The sequence below is a fragment of the Chelonia mydas genome, chromosome 16 (genome assembly GCF_015237465.2).
Source record: "Chelonia mydas isolate rCheMyd1 chromosome 16, rCheMyd1.pri.v2, whole genome shotgun sequence".
Classification (NCBI taxonomy): domain Eukaryota; kingdom Metazoa; phylum Chordata; order Testudines; family Cheloniidae; genus Chelonia; species Chelonia mydas.
In genome coordinates this window covers 24,276,351-24,301,265 of record NC_057857.1, presented here as the reverse complement: position 1 = coordinate 24,301,265, position 24,915 = coordinate 24,276,351, and the positions used below count along the sequence as shown (strand labels likewise).

At 48.3% G+C, this 24,915-nt stretch overlaps 1 protein-coding gene across 18 annotated transcripts in view; it reads right to left on the bottom strand.

Moving 5' to 3' along the window:
• Window positions 1–9,583, bottom strand: part of MVB12B (multivesicular body subunit 12B) — a 100,296-nt gene extending 90,713 nt beyond the window's left edge. For 4 of the 18 annotated variants that reach the window (XM_043530144.1, XM_043530135.1, XM_043530148.1 and 1 more), the window contains exon 1: window positions 9,471–9,575. In XM_043530144.1, the coding sequence (XP_043386079.1) occupies window positions 9,471–9,560 (90 nt within the window). In that variant the 5' untranslated portion in view covers window positions 9,561–9,575. The other 14 variants (XM_037879399.2, XM_043530146.1, XM_043530137.1 and 11 more) reach the window with 13 other exon arrangements.
• Window positions 9,584–24,915: the final 15,332 nt, after the last annotated feature.

Below are 24,915 nucleotides of genomic sequence, written 5' to 3'. Positions count from 1 at the left end.
CCAGTAAGCCCCTGTGCTGCGTAGCTGGTCTCGGAATCCAATGAAAGCCCAACTCACCCAAATGGTACTGGACGTCATGGGATCCGGGCACCAACTCTCCCAATGTCATTCTGCTAAGAACCTGGCCTGCAGCTCCACCCCTCGTTGGGAAGGGGCAGTTCTTGGCATCTGACTCTGCTGGCTGGCCACAGGAGCTGGGTCCCGGACAGAGGGAAAAGCATTGCAGCGACTGAGGAGCAGAGAACAGGGCTTTGAACTCACCCACTCTTGGACAGCACAGGCTGGGTGCTCAGCACCAGTGAGGAGCCCCCTTGATAGCCCCAGGAATGGGCTTCATGAAAGTCCCGTCCAGCGCCCTCTGCCTGGGAGCACGCTGGCTCAACGGCGAGGCTGCTGCCTGACTGGCCCTGTCAGAGAATCCAAGTGTCTCCCAAGAGAAACAACAGCAGCATCAAAGGTCCCTGCCCCTCCTCTACCACCAGAGCACTGGGGAACGGTGCGCAGCTCAGAGGACTCTGCAGGGGAAATAATTCTGGGGAATCATCCAGATGCCTGGGGAACTTTGCATAGTGGGAAAGATGCCCAGGGATTCTAAATACCAGTATTTCTCTGGCCTTCTCTCCACCGGGACGTTGGCAGTGCTGCGGCCAGACTGGTACGGACCATGCTGCACTGAACAGAGACTTGCCAGAGCATCTGTAAACTGGGTTCTCCTTCAAGACCGGTCACCCTAGAATTTAGCAGCCCGTCGTCTGACTTGTAAGTGCCAGCCCAGTGGGTGTCTGCAACCTTTAGAACAAGTCACAGATCCGTGCTCAGTGTCTGGAGAGAGCTACAGACACAGGCAAGAGCTTCTGTATGTACCCTGGGGTGTAGCTCAATAAAAATGCACTTCTCATTCCATTAAGGCTGACACGAATCTGCCCTCAATTTAAGGGGGAAAGGTGCCTTTGTCAATGAGGTGCCGTGTAGCAAAAGCACAAAGCTGTTTTGTGGGTGTCTGACTCACAGCATGGTGGGCAGGGGGCAGGAAACAGCATCAATCCTTACTTTGTCACTGCTCACACAAAGCCTTTTTGTATGGGTAACAGCAGAGGTTAAGAGCTAAAGAAACAGGCCTTTCTCCTTTGAGATGGCAGGAGATGGAGGCTGCTGGGCTGAGTCACAGATGTGACACTGTCTCAGGGGGCGTGGGAGATGTACGCACACAGTCAAAGGAAGGCCAGAGCTTGACTCCTATTCCTGGTGGAGCAGCACAGCGTGGCCAGCTCGACACATTCCCTTCTAGCCAGGTTCCCCCATGACGCAGCCAATGCAGACATGGCACTGTAACCTGGCAAACAGGCTCCAACAATTATCCAGGGGAAGCATACCCAGACTGGGCTAGACCCGTGCATAACGATACAGGCCCGATCCTGCTCCCCTGGGAGCAGGACTGCATAGACTCGGGCCCTGGCTCCTTGAGCCAACAGGGACTAGATGTGCATTTGACCACAAACAGGGCTCCATTGTGCAAGGTGCTGTACAACCAGAGGGATGTGTTGGCTTCACATGAGGCTGAGGGGATCACCTCGGGGAAGGGAGTGATCTTAGAAGTTCCCTTGCCTTTGTGCCGTCTTTCACAGCACCTATAGGCCCACCACGGGCTGCCAATCAGCGTGCGCTACACTTCCAGCCTTCCCTCCATCCCAAGCCTCCTGAAGACCCAGCTGCTCTGGGAAACATTCCAGCTCTCCAGACCTCACCCCACCGAGGGCTTGGGCTGTGCCCTCAGACGGCTAGTGCCCCGGGGCGGGGTTCGGCTGTCACACACTGTGCCTAGCGCAGCTCCTACAGCTCTGCTGCCAAACCCTGGCTCACATCCTACGAGCATGGAGTAGGAGCCCTTCCCTTCCCAGCACGTGTGCTGCGGTCAGATTTAGCTGCAGTCCTGTACTCTGCTACCAGGGGCGCGTAGCTACAGCGCCATGTCACAGAAGAACTAGGATTATTCAGACAGCTCTGTTGGGCTGCGGGTTGCCTATTTAGGGCAATTTCTCATCTTGGGGATGGTCCTGGGATGCGCCTGGAATGGGTATGGATGGGGAGGATGTCCACTGGGAATGCAGATAAATATTTTTGTGAACTTTAAACAGGTCACAGAGGAGACCCTGGCTGGGCGAACACGACTGGTTACACTTCATTCCTCCCTGGGAGGCATTAATGAAGTTTGCTTGCTTTACATTCATGTGTCTGAACTCGTGATTTTTTTCCTTAACAATAAAAGAGTGGATTGAATAAAGATGGAGGATTACGCAAACATTTCTATTAGACAGCTTGTTATTACAGCGAGTTTCTCTTTGAACAGTGCAAGGCTGACCTGTAGCCCTGGCTAGACGCTCTGCAGCTGAGAACTCAAACCAGCTGATCGGGAGGCTGCATTTTATAATCCCATTTGATACCCTCAGTATTTGTATAATTCTGTATGGATAGGCCCCCCACCCCAAATCCATCCTGAGCAGGGTCGCTTTGGGAACAGATCAAATCAATTAAGAGATTGCTTCCAGCTAATGGGAAAACATTCTCCCTTTAGGTCAGTCCAAACGCCCTGTGCACACCCAGTCCATGTTGGCTGGGAGACCGAAGATGCCGAGCTCTAGGAGGGCAGATTCAAATCACTGCTGTGGGCACTGCTCATTAGGGAAGGAGGGGAGAGGGACTTTGCCGGCCAAAGAGCTCACTTGCCATCCCTCGCACTCCAGTAGCACCGGTACTCTAGGCACGACCCACTGCACCGGAGGACTCGTCCCTGCCTGGAAAGCTCAAAATCTAGGTCGACAAGCAACGGGCCAAGGCTGGGAGAATACGCTTTTGACAGACATTGTTCATAGTGCTGATTTTATTATTAAATAAGTCCAGAATGACCATCCCCGACTGGCCTTCAAGCTGGCTATTATTTGCTGGCCAGTCTCTTGTCGGCATCACAGCAGAGAGAGGTCTTGAGGAGGGATTTGGAGGAAGAGAAGATATTCCACATATAAAGGAGAGCGTGGAGGGAGGCACATAGATGGTTGGGGAGAAGTAGACAAGTTCTTCCCTGAGATCTCCACATCACATGCTAGGGAGGGAGGGTTTCTCTATTTGCATCAGCAGCTCACCCTGAGCAGGATCATGCATTGTTATAAATAAGCCAACTCTTAATTTTCCTTGTGTCATCGTGGCACAGAGGAGTCAGGCTCCCACACTGCGGAGCAGACGCAGCACGGGCAAACACCTACATTCACCCAGGAAATGCAAGCACTGCCATCCTGATCCATCACTATAATAAGGAGCCTGACTGCTTCTTGCTAGTTGGTTAGTGGGAGCTCTCTCCCCACAGGGTTCAACTCATCAGAGTCAGCCTGACCATCCCTTCACTGGAAACATGCTCCTACCACTGCCTTGTGGTGAGTTCTCCAGTAAGCCTAAGGGGCAGCAGTGACCCAAACAGTGCCCCGCGTTCTGAGAGCTCCCCAAAGCTGCAGGGGCATGGAAGAGGAAGAGCCTGATCCTTTGGGAGAGACTCACAATAACCTCTGAAAACCTCATCATTCCCCCCATGCTACCCTTTGTCACAGCTAGAGGACTCTAACCAGCGTTTCAACTCCATCCTGCTGCAGACAGCTGGCCTGGCAGTGCTCTATGGGGCCATGCAGCAGAGATCAACCTTGGGACTTCCCAACCGCAAACCAGCAAAGGGTCAAGATGTCAGAGGTTTTACCTGTGGACACGACATTAATCAGCTGGGCCGGACTTCCTGCGGCACTGGGCTCTGAGCCAATAGACTGCTGGCCTTTTAAAAGAAAATGGACAAAGTAGCCCACCGCTTGATCCTGGTATATCCCATTCTAGAGATATCTTCAGCCTTAAGAGTGGTCAACACAGCAGTGAAGAGAGGGAGGCTGGAGGCCAATAGCAGAAGGTGTATCAGGACAGAATATTTCAAAAGGATGAATATCAAACAAGCATTCAGTGGCAAAGGTCACCCAAACTGAAATAGGATCCCGAGTCGGAGGATCTTTTGACCCCTTTGTACAAACGCACAGACAATATTTAGGGGTTTTTAGCTCTGGGTCCATCTTTGGAGAGAACATTGCTGATCACCTGGGCTGAGGAGCACACAATCCAGGAGACACTAACTCTATTCATGGGACCTGTGGACTTTAACTGAGAGCCTTTATCTTTATCTAATACAAATATTCCTCTCAATTGGAAGAAGCAGCGTGCTCTCAGGTAACATGTTCCAGTACCTTAGATTCCTTCAAAAGAGTTTTCTGAGTTTCTTGAAAAACCCAAGATCCCTGAGGGGGTTGCTAACAGTGCTCATTATTGAAACAAGTTACATTGTCCAACCAGGTCAAAGCCGAGTCTAGTTCTTTTTATCCTAGCTTCTCCCGTAAGACTTCATTTCACAGCCTTTGCTAACTTCCCTTAGGTCACAGATCAACAGATATACAAAGCTCCCCTTCTGACTGGTATCTTAATCCCTTGTGTTTATATCTTTATAAACACACTCTTTCCCTTTCTCCTTCCCTACCTTTCTCTCCCACCTTATTTTCATTGTATGTCATCTTCATTTGTATTGGTTTACCCTACACGTATAATAGCTTTATTGTCCATTTCAAGTATTTCATTAACACGCCCTGACCACAGGCACAGGAACACTAGAGCACAGGACAAATATACTTGCATACTCTAATGGTGAATTTCTGTTAGTTTAAAAAATGGAACACTAAGGTAAACTAGAAAACAAAGTTTTACAAATTCAAAAACAAACAACTTAAAGAACAAATTGTGTGAGAGTGGAGCAAATCTGATCATCTACTTGGTAGATACACAACACGCCATGAGAAACCAGCACAGCTCTAAAGCTGAATGGCAGGGAGGACAATTTTATCGTTTCCTCCTTCAACCACATGCGCTGCACTTCTGACGCTAACTTGTTACCGCAAAGGCAGAATGACATTCAGCAAAGATTAAACTGAAAAATTAAAACCTCTTACTGACTTCCTGTACCAAAGGAGAAATAAAGCTACAAAGTCTATGGAGAGAGATATTACCGTAGCCTTAACTCAAATACCATTGGAAGATTGTTTGCAAGTTCATTCTAAAAAGCTGTAGCTATTAATAGCACTCACATTTACACAGCAACTCTCAGCACAAAGGGGATTGCACGGCACTACAAACTGACACACAGTCACGATCCCTTCACCCACCTCCAACTTGGGGCGTGATGTAGCAGCTGCTCAATAGCTCACAGCCAGTTTTACGACAGGGGAGAATTTTAGGCAGACAGTTAGATTTTGGCCAGGATACTGGGTTCCAATGCCGTGGAAGCTTTGATGGTCACAGGTAGTCACAACTTCAGTTTCAAACGTCATCCATGAAGAGAGCTATCGCTTTGCATTAGGTCCTCTCTACCCTGGAGCTAAGGAAGGGCCCCACTTTCAGTACAGCTGCCACCTGCACAGCGCAGTTACTGTCTGCAGCACAGACGGGAACTTGGGCTGGTCTAACCAGGAACAGGAACTGAAATAATTAAATTGGTTGTAACTTACATCTGCAGTTATGTCAGTGCAAGTCCATTTGTGACACTTGTTCTGGATTACCAGTGCCCTATTTCAATTTCTCTTAAATCATTAAAAAAAAATTGCCAAAGGAAATTGAAATAGGACACTCAATCCAAATAAAGTGTCCACACAGGGACGACTTGCACTGAAGTAACCTAAGGTTTGGATTCCATCCGAGCTAGTTCCTTCTGAGTCATTTTGATACCAGGGTGTGTGTAGACAAGCGCCTTCGCGTCACGGGAACTGAGCTAAAGCCTTAGATTTGGTGTTGGAGACAGCTATGCATAATGAGACCAGAATTGACACATTATGTTCAGTGCCATGACCCCATGAACTACATCAGATTTTAAGCTTTAAATATCCTACTGTACCCAGAGGAAAGTTGATGGGTAAGGCCCAGTCTTGGCTAGGATTTAAAGATGCATTGTTAGGTGATGTTAGCTCTCTCAATCTAACACACACTATCATTCCAGTCAAGACAAGGCCAAACTTTAGCACAATAGCTCTCAACCTCTCCAGACTACCGTACCCTTTTCAGGGCTCTGATTTGTCCTGTGTACCCCGCAAGTTTCACCTCACTTAAAAACTACTTGCTTACAAAATCAGACATTAAAATACAGAAGTGTCACTGCCACACTGTTACACGTTTTTACCACACAATTATAAATCAATTTGAATATAAATATTGTACTTACATGTCAGTGTACAGTATACAGAGCAATATGAACAAGTCATTGTATGGATTTTAGCTTGTACTGACTTTGCTAGTGCTTTTTATGTAGTCTTTTGTAAAACTAGGCAAATATCTAGATGAGTGGATGTACCCCCTTAGAAGACCTCTGCACCAGGTATGCATGCCCCTGGTTGAGAACCACTGCTTAGCACATGCTAACTTGGTTGAGTTGAAACCTAGTGGGGAATCTAAGCTTTACCTTGACTACCTTGGTACCTGCTGAAGTACAATTTGCCTTGTCTTGACAAGGGTGTTAGGCCTTGTCTACATTTAGAGGGTTCTGCAGGTATTGTCAGGCCAGTATAGCTGAACACGCAAAGCTGCCCCAAGTGTGGACATGGTTATACTGGTATAACGGTGCTTATACGGGGTCAGGGAATTGGCATTAGCTATATGAGTGTAAGAACAGTTATACTGGCATAACTACAGCCATGCTAAGGCTTATACAGGCATAGCTGTGTTAATAAAAAGAAATCGCACCCCTGATCGACAGAGCTTTACAGGTTCAACTGAAGGATAGACCTAGCCTTTCAGAAAGTGTAAATTAGATCATGTTCGCTGGCCTGACCTAATACCACATCTTTAAATCCTAGTCTAGACAGAGCCTAACACATGATAAGGTTGAGTGAAGCTGGGTGAACCTTCCCAAACACCAGAGCAGAAATACATCACTGGGACTTGCGTAAGTTGGAGGGGAATAAAGAAAGCTGCCAGTCACCAATGCCATTGCCCAGCCCATGTTCCAGGAGGAGGAAATGCACGTTATCAGCTTGGCTGGGGAGAGACCCCTGAGAATTGGGGAGGGAGAAATCAAGAAATACTAAGGTGTAAGCACCTGTAGCAAAACACTTCACCTCACATGCTGCTCTTTCACCACAAAGTCCACTACTTCCCACGGACGAATCGGCAGGCCAAGGTCGCCAGGACTCTAGATCATCTTGCAGATTATTGGAGCTACTATTGCAACTGACCCAGCAGATCAAATAACTTAGTTTATCTACACAGGTGGTTGGGTGCTGCACTGAGAGGGTCTCCTCCAGAACACAATGCTAACACACACCCAGCGACAACGAACCCTGTTGCCAGCACCGAAGAGCACCCAGTCCAAACTGAGAAATTCACCATGACTTTGGCGAGCCCCGTGAACTCACTGCTGGTCTCCCTTGGTGCAGGTGGTCCCTCAGAAGGCCAGAAATAAGACCATGGGACAACTCACGTATCTAATTAAGCATAGGCATAAGCGTTTGCAGAATCCAGGATTGTACCGCAAGGCTCCACGGACTGCAAGTTCCTGACTTCGGTCCCCAACAGCTTGCAGGTGAGCAATGAGAGGGGTGGATGGGCTTCTTCTCAATCCCCAGCCAGAAAAATGGTGGCCAGGACAGGGGCAAACTGGAAAATCATTGTCGCTCTTTGTGGTGCAGGCAGAGAGGCACAGGCAAGGTAGGCAGCCCCCCTCCCCACCCCCCAATTGTGGCTGTAACTGAGTGCGCACAAAGGCAGAGGTGAACATAAAAGCTGGAAGCCGCCCTGGAAAGTGTCTGTTGTTGACTAGCCCCGTGAGGCTTCTGTGCCTCGCCTGGGAGCGTCTCCTCGCCCCATTGTTTGCCAGCGCAGATGGATTTGCGTTACCGCTCTTGGGGGCAGGGGGTGTGTTTTGGCTGAAGGCAGAGGACAAAGCCCGGCTGCTCCCGCCAGCGTCCCCGGGACTCCGACCCGCCCTAGCCCCGCAGCTCGCCGCCGGGGCGGGGACACGAGCGGGCCCCGGCCCTGGCGCCCCGGGGCGGAGGCTGCCCAGGCCGGGGGCCCCCAGGAAACCCGCCCCGCGACGGGCCGGCAGCAGCGCGACCTGCCCAGCAGGCGCCCCGCCAGGCCCGCACCCTCCCCGGGCGGCGCGGCCTGGCCGGGCGGAGAGCGGGGCGGGGGCCGCGGCCGGGCCGGGGACACTTAACTGTTGCCCGGGCGGCGGGCGGCGGCCGGTCGCGCCTGCCCCGTCGCAGGCAGAAGCAGCTGCTCATCGCCCGGCGCGGCGCGGCCCGGCGGGAGGCGGCGGCCGGCGGGGCCCGGCGGGGCGGGAGGCGGCGGCCGGCGGGGCCCGGCGGGGCGGAGAGCGGGGCGGCGGCGGTGCCTTACCCGGCGGGAGCGCGGCCCCCCGGCCCCGGCGCCCGGACCCCCCGGCGGAGCTGCGGCGCGGGCGGCGGGAGCCGGCGCGGCGGACACAGGCTCGGAGCCGCCGCGCTGCGCAGAGCCCCCCGCCCGCCGGAGCCCGCCCCGGCCCGCCCCGCCGGGGCTCCGCGCCCCGGCCCCCGGCGCCCGCTCCAGGCGCGGCGCTCGGCGTGTGCCCGGCGGCCCGGCCCGGCCCCGGCCCCGGCCCCCGCCCGCTGCCGGGCCACACGGCGACTTACCCGAGGCGAGCCTGCTCGCACCGCCGCCGCTGCATCGAGTGCAGAGAGCATGAATGGGGAGAAGGGGAAAGGTTCTGGCAATCGGTCCTGGTTTTAACAGCGCTAGCGGTGCTGGAACCAGAGACGTATTTTTTAAATGGCATATAAAACCCGTATCCGTGAAACAACGCCTCAGTGCAAGAAAGCTAAAGTTTCCGTCTCTGCAGCATGGTTTGTTTACTGCTCGGGGAAGCAGGAGAGTAGACTGGAAGGAAGCTGAAGAGCAAATCCAAAGAGCAGCATCTTCTAAGGCCAACATGCTGCAAAGATTTCCTACCTAACTGTAGGGAAGTGAGCAGTCCGGCTGACCCCACCTAATGGAAACCTGCCCACAAGATACTTCTCTTCCACTCCTGCACTTGGGGCGGGGGCTACAGGAAGCTACAGGTCCCTCCAGGCAGGCCTGGCCCCACTCAATGTTAAGAGCAAGATGCCCTCGGTGGGAAGCCCCCATCCAGGTCTGTCCACACTCTCTCCCCTTACAAGGCCAAGAAAGGCTGGCTGAGCAGGCAGCTCATTACACTGTGCTGCTTCCCTCTTGTTACAGGCTGGTCCTCTGTATCTGATCCTCTAGTCTTAATTACATGGCTAATGATCAAATAATCCTGATTTCCCCCGTCTGATTTATTTTGCTCATGATGTGTCTGCCCTAACTCACCCTGTCAGGTGGCCCTTTATATTCTGATCTTTTTTCACCTAACTCACCCTGTCAGGTGGCCCTTTATATTCTGATCTTTTCTCACCTAGAAAGCTAGTTCCCTTTTCTAAAATCCTTTTTGAATTACTCTTTTTCATTACAGCCCTGTAACCTCTCTGTGTATCTGCCTTGTGAATAGCTAAATAACCCTCTCCTTTTCGCTGATAGGTTTCTCTGCCCTCACTTTTGCAACCGATTGGTTTCTGTTACAGATAGGCATACAGCTCAGCCAATCAACAGCTCTTTATAGCCCAAAATGTAGTTTAGGGTTGCTGAGGTTAATAACTGACCTGCTCCAGCTGTGCTGGGAGTCAGGCCAGTTCGTGGGTTCTGTTCCCACTTCTGTGACTGCTGTCTGATCATGTCCAAGTCCGTTCTCTGTCTTTAACATAGCTAAGATAAGATCACCTGGCAGAGGTCCTGTGAGGTTTAATTCATTAGTGTGTGTAAAGTATTTGAGATCCTTGGATGAAAGCTGCTATAGAAATGACAATTATGATTATGTTCCTGTGAACAGTATAAACACAATATACTTCAAGAGCAACTAATGTTCATGGTCTTCTTATTACCACGGGGCACCGCTCTGTTGCATTGGGACCAGTCCTTTGTGCTACCAGTGTTATTACCTTTGTGGTTGGTCACCAGAGACAAAGCTCAACAGATGGCAGTGTCTGAACAATGATAATGCCAAGGTATTTTTGAAAATGTTTGTATGGGTCACGGGATCTGGTCCAAGAGGTGATTATAGTGGAACCGCTTGGTAATAGTGACCATAATATAATTAAATTTAATAGCCCTGTGGGGGGAAGGGGCAGAAACACCACAGCAGCCCACCATGTAGCATTTAATTTTAGAAAGGGGAACTACACAAAAATGAGGAAGTTAGTTAAACAGAAATTAAAAAGTACAGTGCCAAAAGTGAAATCCTTGCAAGCTGCATGGAAACTTTTTAAAGACACCAAAATAGAGACTCAAATATATACCCCAAATTAAAAAACATAGTAAGAGAACCAAAAAAGTGCCACCATGGCTAAACAACAAAGTAGAAGAAGCAGGGAGAGGCAAAAAGGCATCCTTTAAAAAGTGGAAGTTAAATCCTAGTGAGGAAAATAGGAAGGAGCATAAACTCTGGCAAATGAAGTGTAAAAAATATACTTAGGAAGACCAAAAAAGAATTTGAAGAACAGTTAGCAAAAGATTCAAAAAGTAACAGCAAAAATTGTTTTACGTACATCAGAAGCAGGAAGCCCGCTAAACAACCTGTGGGGTTACTGGACGATTGAGATGCTAACGGAGCACTCAAGGACGACAAGGCCATTGCGGAGAAGCTAAATGAATTCTTTGTAACATTCTTCACGGCTGAGGATGTGAGGAAGATTCCCACACTTGAGCCATTCTTTTTAGGTGACAAATCTGAGGAACTGTCCCAGATTGAGGTGTCACTAGAGGAGGTTTTGGAACAAATTGATAAACTAAACAGTAATAAGTCACCAAGACCAGATGGTATTCACCCAAGAGTTCTGAAGGAACTCAAATGTGAAATTGCAGAATTACTAACTGTGGTATGCAACCTATCATTTAAATCAGCTTCTGTACTAGATGACTGGAGAAGAGCTAATGTGACGCCAATTTTTAAAAAAGGGCTCCAGAGGTGATCCCTGCAATTACAGGTCTGTACACCTGACTTCAGTACCAGGTAAACTGGTTGAAACTATAGTAAAGAACAGAATTATCAGACACATATATGAACATGATTTGTTGGGGAAGAGTCAACATGGTTTTTGTAAAGGGAGATCATGCCTCACCAATCTCCTAGAATTTTTCAGGGGGGTTAACAAACATGTGGACAAGAGTAATCCAGTGGATACAAAGTACTTAGATTTTCAGAAAGCCTTTGATAAAGTCCCTCACCAAAGGCTCTTAAGCAACGTAAGCTGTCATGAGATTAGGGGGAAGGTCTTTTCAAGGATCAGTAACTGGTTAAAAGATAGGAAACAAAGGGTAGGAATAAATGGTCAGTTTTCAGAATGGAGAGAGGTAAATAGTATGCCCCAAGGGGCTGTACTGCAATCAGTTCTACTTAGCATATTCATAAATTATCTGGAAAAAGGGGTAAACAGTGAGGTTGCAAAATTGGCAGATGATACAAAACTACTCAAGATAGTTAAGTCCCAGGCAGACTGCAAAGAGCTACAAAGGGATCTCACAAAACTGGAGAACAAATGACACATGAATTCAATGTTGATAAATGCAAAGTAATGCACACTGGAAAACATAATCCCAACTATACGTATAAAATGATGGTCTAAATAAGCTGTTCCCACTCAAGAAAGAGATCTTGGAGTCACTGTGGATAGATCTCTAAAAACATCCACTCAGTGTGCAGCGGCCATCAAAAAAGTGAACAGAATGTTGGGAATCATTAAGAAAGGGATAGAGAATAAGACAGAAAGTATCAAATTACCTCTATATAAATCCATGGTACGCCCACATCTTGAATACTGCGTGCGGATCTGGTCGCCCCATCTCAAAAAAGATATATTGTAATTGGAAAAAGGTACAGAAAATTGCAAAAAAATGATTAGGGGTATGGAACAGCTGCCATATGAGGAGAGATAAATAAGACTGGGACTTTTCATCTTGGAAAAGAGATGACTAAGGGGATATATGATGGAGGTCTATACAATCATGACTGGTGTGGAGAAAGTAAATAAGGAAGTGTAGTTTACTCCTTCTCATAACACAAGAACTAGGGGTCATCAAATGAAATTAACAGGCAGCAGGTTTAAAACAAACAAAAGGAAGTATTTCTTCACACAATGCACAGTCAACCTGTGGAACCCTTTGCCAGAGGATGTTGTGAAGGCCAAGACTATAACAGGGCTCCAAAAAGAACTAGGTAAGTTCATGGAGGATAGGTCCATCAATGGCTGTTAGCCAGGATGGGCAGGGATGGTGTCCCTAGGCTCTGTTTGCCAGAAGCTGGGAATGGGCAACGGGATGGATCACTTGATGACTACCTGTTCTGGTCATTCCCTCTGGGGCACCTGCCATTGGCCACTGTTGGTAGACAGGATACTGGGCTGGATGGACCTTTGGTCTGACCCAGTGTGGCCATTCTTGTGTTCTTTCCCAGTTCTCTCTCTCTCTTCAAGTACTGCATCTTCTCTTCTCTGATATCATTATTCCAAAACAGATACAGCAACAATCTTCCTTGTATGCATTCCAGCCACGGCACACTCCCCTCTCAACAAGACTCTTAAATCTTACTGGCTAGATAAATTTCTAATTGTTATTTGATGTGGTGAAGGCTTAGGCTCTATATTTACTCAGTATGTTAGTAGGACCTTTTCTTCCAGTGTCTAGGACTCAAACAACTTTGTTACTACAATAGGCTCACTATGTATTTTTGTACAAATTCCTGAAACGTGACTTAAATGAGAACAGCCATTAAGTAAATCCACTGTCAGAAGACAGGATACTGGGCTAAATGGACCTTTGGTCTGACCCAATATGGCCATTCTTATGTTCTTATATTCTCTTTGTCCAACCAATGCCTTTTTTGTTTCCTCTGAGTGCATCACTAATGGCTGGTACTGGCTGCTGTATCTAAAGATTAAAGAAGATTATTTTGAGTGGCGAGGAGTAGAATGCATTTTTTGGTTTGGAGAGTAATTTAGAGAGAGAGAGATGATGCCTGGTGGAAATGAGAAATATATGCTCCATACATAATATATGCCCCAAATGCCCTATTACAAATACAGAAAGATTTCCTGAACTGGAGAAGTTGGTACACATTACAGTGTGTTAATGCTTCCCTAAGGAGACGCTGATACTGAGAGAGTCTTTAGTGTAATAATATTAAAAAACTCAGCGTTTCAATAAGACCCTCCCTGCCCACCCTAGCCGTGTGAAATCAATTGATTCCAGAGGAGGAGTCTAATTGCTGCTTAGTATCCAGAAAATCTTCCAAGATGTACTCGGTGCATGTTTCTACGTGACCTGCAATAACCCTTTTCCAAGGGGAGTAGGTGGTGGTCATGAGCCTGTAGTGCTACACAAGAACAGCTTAGTTACTTCCTCTCTGGCATTATACTCACGGAAACGGTAAACTCTGTCGTGTAGCCATTGCCTAACGAGCGTATTGCAAATCCAAGAACAGCAACTGTTCCTGCTGCGGCATATGGAGCCCTGAGCTGCTCCGGGTGGTGACAATGAAGACCCAAGAACACTCGCAGGGCTGGAGACCTTTAATCTGTTGCAGATTATTAGGGTTATGGAGAAGGAGCTATAGTGCCCTTTCATACTGCATAATCCCGGGCCCTTAATCTGCAAACACTTGCACATTTTAGTAATTTTAGGTACATGAGCAGTCCCATGGAGTTCAGTGAGACTGCTTGAGCTTAAAGTTACTCAGGTGCGTAAGTGTATGCAGGTATATATATTATGTTGCCATTGTACTTTTACATAATCCCTTTTCTAAGTACGTTTACTTATTTCCTTTTACTCAAACCACATTTGTGCAACACACCAATGCTGCAATCAACTGGATTTTATCAAACTTGTGTGCAGATTACCAGTGTCTTCTCTTCTGGGAGTTTTTCACAAAAACACGTTGGCTTAGAGAATTTCTGTTCCTTGTTGGCCTTGATTTGTGGCTGAGTGAGACTGGTTTCCTCTCCACCTGATTTGAAGGGCACCTAGATTTTAAACTTCCAGAAGAACTCTCCAAAGTAATGAATGTACTACTTGGGTGTCCAGACTGCTGTTTCTGAGAAAGGGCCAAGCCAGTCACCGGCCCTACAGCTCCCGCTCCTTGGACTGCGCAGCACATTCTGCAATGTCGTGTGTGCTATTTTCATCATTTGGACTCGTAAAACACACCCAGACATGAAAAGGCAGCAGCCGCGCTTCAGGATGAGGCGAGCACTCTCAGGGCATGGCAGAACAAGGGAGGTGATAAATAAAATGACCCGTGGGTTGGCCCTTTGGGGAGAGTGGGCTGTGCCAATCGGAGTCTGCAGCCAGGGCAGGCCACCCACAGACATGCTGTGCAAATAAAATAGGGTTCGGTTACTGACAAAGGGTGAAACATTCTAAAATATATAAATAGTCTCAACCTGTCACCACGTTTTTACAAGCCAATGAATCCAGCAGAATCCCTTCTTTGATTGCGCTCAAAGAGGAGAATGATCCTGTCTCTGTAGGGGCTATCCAGCCTGCAGCCTCCTGGGCAAAGGGAGGGTTTTATGTTAAAATCATGGTACTGGGGTTCCCCCCAGGAGAAATACAGGAAAGAACAGGTTATACCTGGGCCCTTACAGCTGGGGTCAGTGCTGCTAGTGAGACCCCTCTGAACAGGGAGGAAGGAATGTCAGTCTCTGGAGACGAGTCTTATAGCCATTGCTGGGTAGGAAACGTGCGGTGGGGAGCTTGGAGAATCCACACAGCTATGGGTACAGATGACATGGGCCCTATGCTGTGGGGCAGGCACTGTGTGTTGGACATATGGCTTCCCTGTGCACAAACACACATGCTTGAGAATCCACAGGAAGGTGGAGTGCATGGCATAGATCCCCAGAGAGGCTCTCCCAGTCCTCCCAGGGCAGGGCGAGGGCTGTAAACTGTATACAGGTCCTTCCCCTGACCTTGCCATGGCAGCTCCGTGCTCCAGTCCCTGGCTCTCCTTGACAGGTTACCCCTGTTCCTCGCAGGAAGAGTGGATGGGCCAGTGCCCTGGCATGCAGAACAGGAGTTCACAGTAGCATGGTTTTGACAGCACATGCCGCGTGGGCCTCCGCCCAGGGAGCAGCTCCAAAAAGAGGCGAAATAGCTGGCAGGGTGGAGTCACATCCAAGACAGGAAACGCTCCCCCGGTGACAATGAGCCGCCACGTTTACATTTCAGGCAGCTTCTAAAAATAAAACGTTGGTCTGTCTGTTCTCAGGAAACCCCTGGGAGAGCCCCCAGAGCAAGACCTGCGAACATTGTGGGTTCCTATGGTTTCAGCAGAGAATGGATGAAATACGATTAGCCTATTTATTATAAACAGAGCTGGGCTGAACCTCAGCGCGGGACTCGCTACGCTGCTCGGGATGAGGTCATTGGTAGCTCTGGCCCATTTGATAAATACCAGGGTAGGTAGATACTGTACCGGTCAGGGGGAGGGCAGTTTGCTGGCAGCTGCTCCAGATACATGGAGTCTCTGTGACTCCTAGTGGGACGCAGCACTCATCTGGCCACAGCAGGTGAAAATGCCGAGATTCAGCTTCACAAATGATCCCAGTTTGTGGGGAAATACTGTAAAAAGCAAGCTGTGACAGAAGACAGAGTCATGCATTCGCTCAGAGATGTAATGCCAGGACACTGTTTGCGTTACTCTTTTCTGGTGTGCAGGAACTCATTTGCCTCCCAAGCCAATTTCATTTGTGTGGTGAGACGCTGCAACATTTCTCAGGTTTCCAAGTCTGCCTTTGTGTTTGGTACCAAAACAAAACAAAGAAGAAGAACTTAGTGTCTGGTTTCAAGCAGGAACTGCTGCAGGGTGAGCTTCAGGTGCTGTCCTGTACTTCAACTGACTTCAGCACCTGCTTAGCCTGCTCTTATGTAGCTTTGCATAGCAAAGTGTCTCCTTTCAAGCTACCGTTTTCCTTGTATGTTTCTACTTTAAACTGTGTTTCTGAAAGACAGATGAAATGGTCCCTTTGCATCCGCTGCGCAAACTCTGACTAGGCATTGCTAACAGTGAAAATGGTGTTTCTGTTAATGACATATACACACATTTCCCTCAATTATTCCTTACGGGAAGACAGAAGCCAAGGGGTAGAACAAGGGAAGTGCAGAAGTTATTGGAATTTCACTGTGGTTCGCTATCATGTATCAGCACCTAGATGCTATTGTGATGGAAACCATTTTAGAAATGCTGCTGAATTAGATGTGTTACTTGTAACATCCAGGAAAGATCTCCTCTAGATTCCTGACCAGCACTCTGGGACAACCAAGGATGAGATCTCACCCACTGAATCTATCTCCGAATGTAACGAGTGCCTGTTGCACAGTGAGAGGGGCCTTGGGAAGTTTAGCAGGTCCTTGTAGATGTCCATTCAGTGTTTACCGTTATGTGTCTAGCAAACCTGACAATTACTTTAATACTGAATCTTACTGCATTGATGTTCAGAGCTTCCAGTAACCTAGGACACTACATTGCCCTCTTAGAAGGTTGAATCTAATAACGTATTCCCCATCATATGTAAACTAATGGGTTTTTTTCCTGTAAAAAGCAGATGATAGAGTTAGAGAGATTTAATTTTAAAAGAATATTCATAGACGTTGCACCACAGCCCAAAAAACTCCACGTCTCTAGCAGACACCTGCTCTCCCCTGGGATTCCCACGGCAATTACTTTGGGAGGTGGGTGACTAAGGGAGTCAGAGGGAAGAGGGAGCATTACAATGCTCCTGATTAGATCAATACACAGCAGGGGAGCAGCTACATTTCAAGGGTTCCCTCTGTTGAGAGATGTATTGGAATTTACTTCTGGTTGACAGTCATCCAACCACTGACCAGATTCCTCTGCATTCTGGATGCAAACTGATTTTGCTGTCTGCTCAGTTTTATTTTGAGCTTAGTTTTTTGTTCTTGTTTCAGAAGCCATTTGTAACTTTCAGCTAAGACAATGGCTTACTGTTGAAAAACAGCACTGATGGTTAGTTTTTGGCTTGCTATAACTTTTTGTGCTTCGCAGCTAGGCCAGCCCTCAGCTAGGTTAAAGCGGCATAGCTACACTGAAGTCCAAGGAGCTACGATGATTTAAACCAGCTGAGAATCTGGCCCTGGGCTCTTTCTGCGAAAACTCCTAGCTAATGGATGGGTGTCAGAGCAGCAGTGAGTGTGGGGGTTGCCTTGGCATTTTCCTCTAATAACAGGAATCAAGAGTTGGACTTAAACCAGATTTAAAGAAACCTGTTAAAAGAAATGAAGTGAAGTCTGCCTCTGCATTCTCACCTCACCTCTCGCGCCTAGCTCACGCCTAGTTACCGTGCACAGCGCAATTCTCACCCTCTGCTGGTAAGGAGTGAGTGAAGTGGCGTCTTGGCACCCTGGGTTTCAGTCAATTTAACGTTGTTTCTTACTGTGTGGTCTAGTGGTTAGAATACATGGCTGATAGCTTGGGCTCCTGTGTTTCATTCTCAGCACAGCCATCAAGTACTGTAATTGCAAATCTCTTCCACACCCCAAACCTCAGTTTCCCCATTTGTAACATAGGTCTAACAACATCTACTCAGCAGGAGGCCATGAAGTTTAATTAGTGTGTTACTTCGGCTATGTCTACACTACAGCTTACATCAGTATATTTTATGTCACGCAGGGCTGGGAACAAGCCACTCCCTGAGTGACGTAAGTTGCACTGCCCTAAGTGCCGGGGTGGACAGCGCTATGTGGGTGGGAGAGCTTCTACCCTGGCGTAGTTGCCATGGCTCATTGAAGGTGGATTCGTTGAATCGACAGGAGAGCTCTCTCCCACGGGCGTAGAGCGGCTCCACTAGGGAGCTCATAATGGTGCAGCTGCGCCTCTGTACCCTGGCGAGTGTCACCATGGCCGTGGCCAGAGTGCTGCGAGATCCTGGGCTCGGACGAGTGATGTGCAGAGCGGCGTCCCTGCTATTGCACTACTTGGAGGTTTGCAAGGCACAGGCCTTCATTTAAAACACGAAGACAGAGTGGCAGCACACAGCCCACTATTTATATATTATGGATCATAATATTTAAGTGGTCTGGCTATAACCTGTAACTAGTTTTCCCTGACAGATACTGCTCAGCACATCCTAACAGCTGTCTGTAAAACACATTTATGAATTGTTCATAAATTTCCTGACAGTTGCAAACAGTGCGCTCAGGGCCCCAGTGATAGCCTCCAAAAGAGGTTCCAAGGAGTATGAAGATTTCAGGGAAGCTGAAATTTCTCCCTTGTTACAGGAGGCGATGCTAACGAGGCTCCCTGAGGGGGTGAAGTCAGGCTGGCTCTAAAGAGATCCAGCTACTTGCAAGATTACTGCAAGAGGTACATTCAATCAGGATTAAGTGTCATGATAGTGGTCTGGGTTGACACAGTTTTCACCCTATCCATTTACTGGAGACTATATAAGTGGAGTAGACTGGGCCTGTCATATTTCACCTTAAAAATATGGAACTTCCTCTAGCAGTGTGGAATAGTATTAGAGGTCATGTCAGGCCTCAGCGGGGCCTTCGTCAGGCAGCAGAGGGTGGGAGTAAATAAGGTGAGAGGTGTGTAAATATGCCACTTATTCTAGCTGATAATTGCTTTCAACCATGAGCAATATGTTAACTTTTTTTTAGAGCAGAATATACTGAACTGTGAACAAACTGAAGACCAGGTCCGGGGAAAACACAAGGAGAAAAATGGAAGCATTATATCATAATCATTATGTATTATGGATCACAATTCCGCAGTGGCCTGGCTGTAACTAGTTTTCCCTGACAGAACCAGTACTGCTCAGCACATGCTCACAGCTGTCTGTAAAACACATTTATGAACTGTTCATATATCTCCTGACAGTTGCAAATGCTATGCCTGGGGCTGCATCTTTCAGCGTGGTGTCCCTTCTCAAGGACTGGGACATGTTAAACGCGGGTCTGTGAGACATACGGCCTAATCGAAGGGCCGTCGCAGTTAGGGGATCACGGCAAGATGCAGCATTGTGTGCAGAGAAATGTTTTGGCCTCGGAACCTAATCCGGGCAGAGAAAAGCAGAAAGAACATTTTGTCCAGCTTGCTAGTGTGGGACAGGGTGGGGAGATGGCTCGAGGGATGAGCGCAAAGAATGAATAGTTCCGTTCATGGAAATAACTTGCCTCTTTCTTGGATTTATGTTCTGTTCAGTTTCCCGCCCTGTCAGGTAGAGAAGATGCCCCATGAACTAGGTACATCACCCAGAGTAGTTGTCATGCCTCTCTGCCTCCTGTGATCAGTGTGTGGCTCCTGCCCACAGTGCCGGGTAGACCTGGGGACACCTACAGCAGCTGCCACAGAAGCCGTGAGAACAAAACAGTTTATGATGCTTACTGGAAATGATTCTCCATTATCCCATGACTCAGAAAAGAACATGCTTAACTCTAAGCATGTGCCTAAGTGCTTTGGTGACTCAGGTGTCAAGCCTCAGGGGCTGGGCCCCTTCCATTGAAATCAATGGCAAACCTCCCAATGACTCCAGTGGGAGCAGGGCTGGGCCCATGTCCCACCCCTTCTTACTGCAGTGAAACAGTCTGAGTACAAAAGCAAGTGATCCCTGGAACTGTCCCTGCTCTGGCAGCAGCCTCCCACCGGGAGTTTAGGGCCCTCTTCTCTCTCACCATCACTCCTGCTAGCATGCTCATTCTCACGGCAGGGAGACAGAGAGCTTTACTTATCTTCTAATCTTTCATGAGCTACAGCTCACTTGCATCCGATGAAGTGAGCTGCAGCTCACAAAAGCTTATGCTCAAATAAATGTGTTAGTCTCTAAGGTGCCACAAGTCCTCCTTTTCTTTTTGCGAATACAGACTAACACAGCTGCTACTCTGAAACTTGTCTTCTAATGACTCCCTGGTCTAGTCCAGTAAATTTATTTTTGATGCAGGCTTCTGCTCTATAGCTATTCTGGTAAGTTTTCAAGTGTAGCCAAGTTCCTACATTTTCTTTGTTATTGTACAGTGAGTTTGATACTTGCTATTGCAGTATTATTTATTAATTATTTGAAGTGTTGTTGTAGCCCTGTTGGTCCCAGGATGTCAGATAGACAAGGTGGGTGAGGCAATCTCTTTTATTGGACTAGCTTCTCTTGGTAAAAAGACAAGCTGCCTGCCTCAAGACAATGGACAACACTCTGATATCCACCCCAGACACATCGCCAAGTTCAGCCATTTCATCCTCACCCATAACAGTTTTACATTCAACAACACTTTGTCCAAACCAGGGGACAAAACCAATGATATGCTTGAGATACATCAGTGTTATTTTCATCTTCTACCTAAATTCCCTCATGGATTTCCACCACAACTTCAACCATCACCACCTGTCCATCAAACGCCCTCTAGAATACTTCCGTACCAGCATCAACTTCCTGGACCCCATGATCAGCTTCAGCAATGAAATCCTACAGACAACTATAGACAAGAAACCCACGGTTCACCACACCTATCTTCATAGATCCAGGAACCACCCCAAACACACACAAAGATCTCTGTTATCTACAGTCAGACACTCACACACAATAGAATATGCTCCGAGGAGAAAGGGATACACACCTTAGCACACCAAAAACTGCCTTCATCAAACAAGGACACTCCCCCAGAGAAGTAGATCACATCATTGAACAGGCCACCCAAATATCCTGAGAGAACCTGCTTTAATACAGAAATAAACCCTCCTCTGACTGCACACCCCTAGCTGTTCCTATTACACCACACTGGAACCCATCTGGGGAATCATAGAATCATAGACTATCAGGGTTGGAAGGGACCTCACGAGGTCATCTAGTCCAACCCCCTGCTCAAAGCAGGACCAGTCCCCAACTAAATCATCCCAGCCAGGCTTTGTCAGGCCTGACATTAAAATATATATCTTACTATATATTCCATTCTATGCATCCAATGAAGTGGGCTGTAGCCCACAAAAGCTTATGCTCTAATAAATGTGTTAGTCTCTAAGGTGCCACAAGTCCTCCTGTTCTTTTTGCAGATACAGACTAACACGGCCACTACACTACTAGTCCCCCATAGGCTACTTCCTGCCAGATCTCTCGAAGCTGTGCTCTGGGTCTCCAAGCTCCTCGGTGTGGGTGGCTCCCGGTGACTCCGATCTCCCTCGGGCGTCCGCAGGAGCCTGGGTATCCACATGGGTCTTGGTGCCTCAGGCTTCCACAGTCAGGGGCTTCAGCAGCTCCCAGGATGGAGCCTGCAACATGCAGCCTCCCTCCTCAGCAATCAGCCCAGACTGAGCTGTCCTGCTCCCTTTTATACTGGTGCTCCAGTTGGAGAATGCCCATCAGGGCCAGGCTTCCTCAGACCAGAGCATGGGGTTAACCCCTCCTGGTCCAGTGCAGGACTGGCACACCCCGTCACACAGGCCACGTCACCTTGAATGGTGTCTTACAGTATGCTTATATTAAACAATCTGTCCCACCTCGCATTTCGTGGTGACACTCAGAGTACCTTTCCCAGACCTGCAGAAGAGCTCTGTGTACCTCGAAAGATGCTCTTGCTCACCAGCAGAAGCTGGTCCAATAAAAGATATCACCTCCCCCACCTGGTCTCTCTATTTATTCATTCTAATCTGTGGTAGTTCCTTGTGGCCCGAACCATGATTAGGCACCATTGTGTCTGGTGCTGCCCTTACGGAGTAAGAGGCAATTCCTGCCCCCGAGAATTTACAGCCCAAATAGACCGGCCAAACAAAGGAGTTTTATCATTCCCATTGTACGGCTGGGCAGGGGGGCCCAGAGAGAGAGAGGACTTGCCCAGGGTCACACATGGAGTCCGCAGTAGTTTTACCAGCATGGAAGTGGACTCAGAGCTCTTGCGTCCTAGCTCAGGGCCTTAAGCATCAGACCATCCTTCCTCTTTCTGCAAGCATCCATATTAGAAATAAATTATCAGTGTTATACTCATCCAGTCAGGGAACAGAAACAATGCCATGTGATTTAGATGGCCAATCACAGCAACGCAGACAGCTTTTCAAATTTCAAACCACAGTATGACGGAAACCTTTGCTTGTGACTGAAGACTACCCTGGGGAGAACCGTGTTCTGCTCAGGGCCATTCTTGGATGAAATTCCTCAGCTCTGGAATTTGTTCTAAGCTCTTTGCCTGGCTCTGCTGCCATAGTGGATCTTGTCAGTCATTTTCTTGAAATAAGGAGAAATTCTCTGAGCCAGACTAGACTTTCCAGGGAAATCCACTAGGAAGCCTCCATGCTGGTTTCTTTCTCTTTGGTGCTCCCTAGAAAGTGACCAGTAGTAACTTGGGCCTTCAGTCTAGCCGACAGCGCTCACCGCACCAGAGAGAATGCATGAGCTGCTTTGTTCTAGGTTCCATGCAACTCAGGTCAAGTGAGCAGGACCACAGTGTCCTCCCCAGAGCATCTGCTGACTGCTAAGATTCACAGCCCTACAGCAAGTCCCACACTGCCTGAGTTTGCTTTGGGATGTCAACAGATAGGAATTAGAGTTCACAAATCAGGGACTCTTCCCCTTGGCTGCCCTGATAAATCTGGCCCCATGCAAGACACTGAGGGATTCTAACCTGGCCCCATGGTTTCCACTGTAGACAGGAAGGATGGTGGCCTGGCACAGATGAACTGGTGCTGACATGCTGAAACTGATCCCTGCAGCAGAAACGAGGCATGTCCTCCAGGCTCCCATAGTTACTACCAAGCACTGGGGGTTCCTGGTTTCCAAGGGCCCCCCACCTGGTTCATGATAGACAAGTCCTCGCCACCCACTAGCTGGCTGCACCCCTCTCACTCCATCACACTCTCTGCAGAGTCATCTGGTCTGATCCTGTGTTAGGGGAGACTGACACTTCACGGAATAGTCGCTGTTATCTCCCCACTAGAGCTTGATTTATAAACGAGCTGGAATTATAACAAGCTGTATCTGTGTACAAATAAATGCCTGCACAAGTTCTCTCATTTAGAGAAAGGCCATAATAAATTTATCTGAGCATAAATTGGTTTCTCCTTTTAAATATTAGAAACTTGTTGCAGCAGTTACTCATGGCTAATGGCCCCATTAGTAATCGATTAGAGGCTGGATTGGCCGTCTCCCTCTGGCAGCAGCACTGCAGTGAGGTGCAACATGCAGCCTCGTCTGCAACTAGTAACTGACCAATTCCATTCACCCAGGCTCCAGCAACCGAGAATACGCGTGTCGTCATCTGCATGTGCCTGCTAGATCGTGCAGGCTGTACGCATACAGTCCCGTGTGCGAGGCCTTCTCACACCCAGACCCAGTGGGATCTGTGCTGCTCTGCTTCATCTCCAGCTAGGAGAGCAAGTCCCCAAGGCAGTTTCACCGCTCTGAGAACAGGGCTGGGCCAGACCCTAAAGCACACACGACCACCTTCCTGCCGCACACTGCTCTCTGCTGGAGACTGCCAGGCCCATGTCTCTCCCCGCTCCAGGGAGACCTGTGTTTGTTTGATATTCAGTCGTGAATGCGTCAGCTGGACTAACCCTGCACATTTCTGACTGCTTGGAGGGTTGTACTGGCTCTCCCTTTGTGTCTGTGAAAGTCCACGCAGGCAATAACCACATCAGCATCATGAACAGAGCTATAAACACAAATACCTTTGCCTGGCACAGGAGTCTCTGCAATAAATGCTGTTTAGCAAAGCGAAACACCAGGGAGTTCACATCCAGGGATACCAACCCGAGGAGCACCCTGGCAGAAAGCCAGTAACTAGGAACAGCTATGGGAGAGGTAAGGTGGACAGTAGGAAAGGGACCAAGACAAATAATTTTAAAGGGAATGAGCTCAGATGTGGACCTATGTAAAGAAATGGCCAAGGGGCCCAGTGGGAAGAAGGATCCAGGGGAGCAGATTTGCCAAGGTATCCAAGCATAAACCTGCTGTAAAATCCCCGATTGATTCAGTTAATCCTGTGATGCTGGGACTGGACAATCTTGGAGCACACTCTTCCCTGCCCACACCAGGCCCCCAGTCAGCACCTTGCATGCGCCTTCGTGCTAATAAAATCCTCAACAGCTTGTTTAAAACAGTGCCAGAGACTTTATGCCCAAGTTCCAGCTCCAAACCATGCCTCCACCTCCCGGCTGCAACGTGCACACGCACAGCAGTGCTAGGTCACACAGACAGTCCCAGCCCCTCCTTTGAGAAATCCATCGCCCGCACGGCTCTAATTCCCAGGCCAGCTGGCAGCATTAGAAGCTGCAGCTTGTGCCATGGCTGCTGCAGCTTGTGCCCATTAGCACCCCAGCGAGCTTGTCAGTCTTCGGACAGGACTCAGTACAGATAAGGATGTCAGAGTCGGTAATAACTGGACAATCTAAAATAGCTCTGGGAGACCAGAAAATTGGAATCCGAATGTCTTTGATGATGGGCCAGCACTGGGAGAGAGATGCTCCTGTTTTATGAGTGCTTAGAATAATAGGGACCTGATTCTGAGCTGGGCTTCTGGCCTTTACTGTAATATAATTATAACGGATACTATGAACATCTAGATTGCAACGGCTCACAAGTGAGAGCAGCTGCATACTCAGAACGTGCTTTCATGCCCTTCCAGCTTTACCAGCACTTAGAACCCTACCGACACACAGTTCTTTCAGGAAAACACACTCACCAATCCTTACAAGAAAGAAGATAAAACCAAAATGAAATGTAGAAGCCAGTTCCCTTGGAACGATTTCTGCATTCATGGGAAGTATAAGAAAGTGGG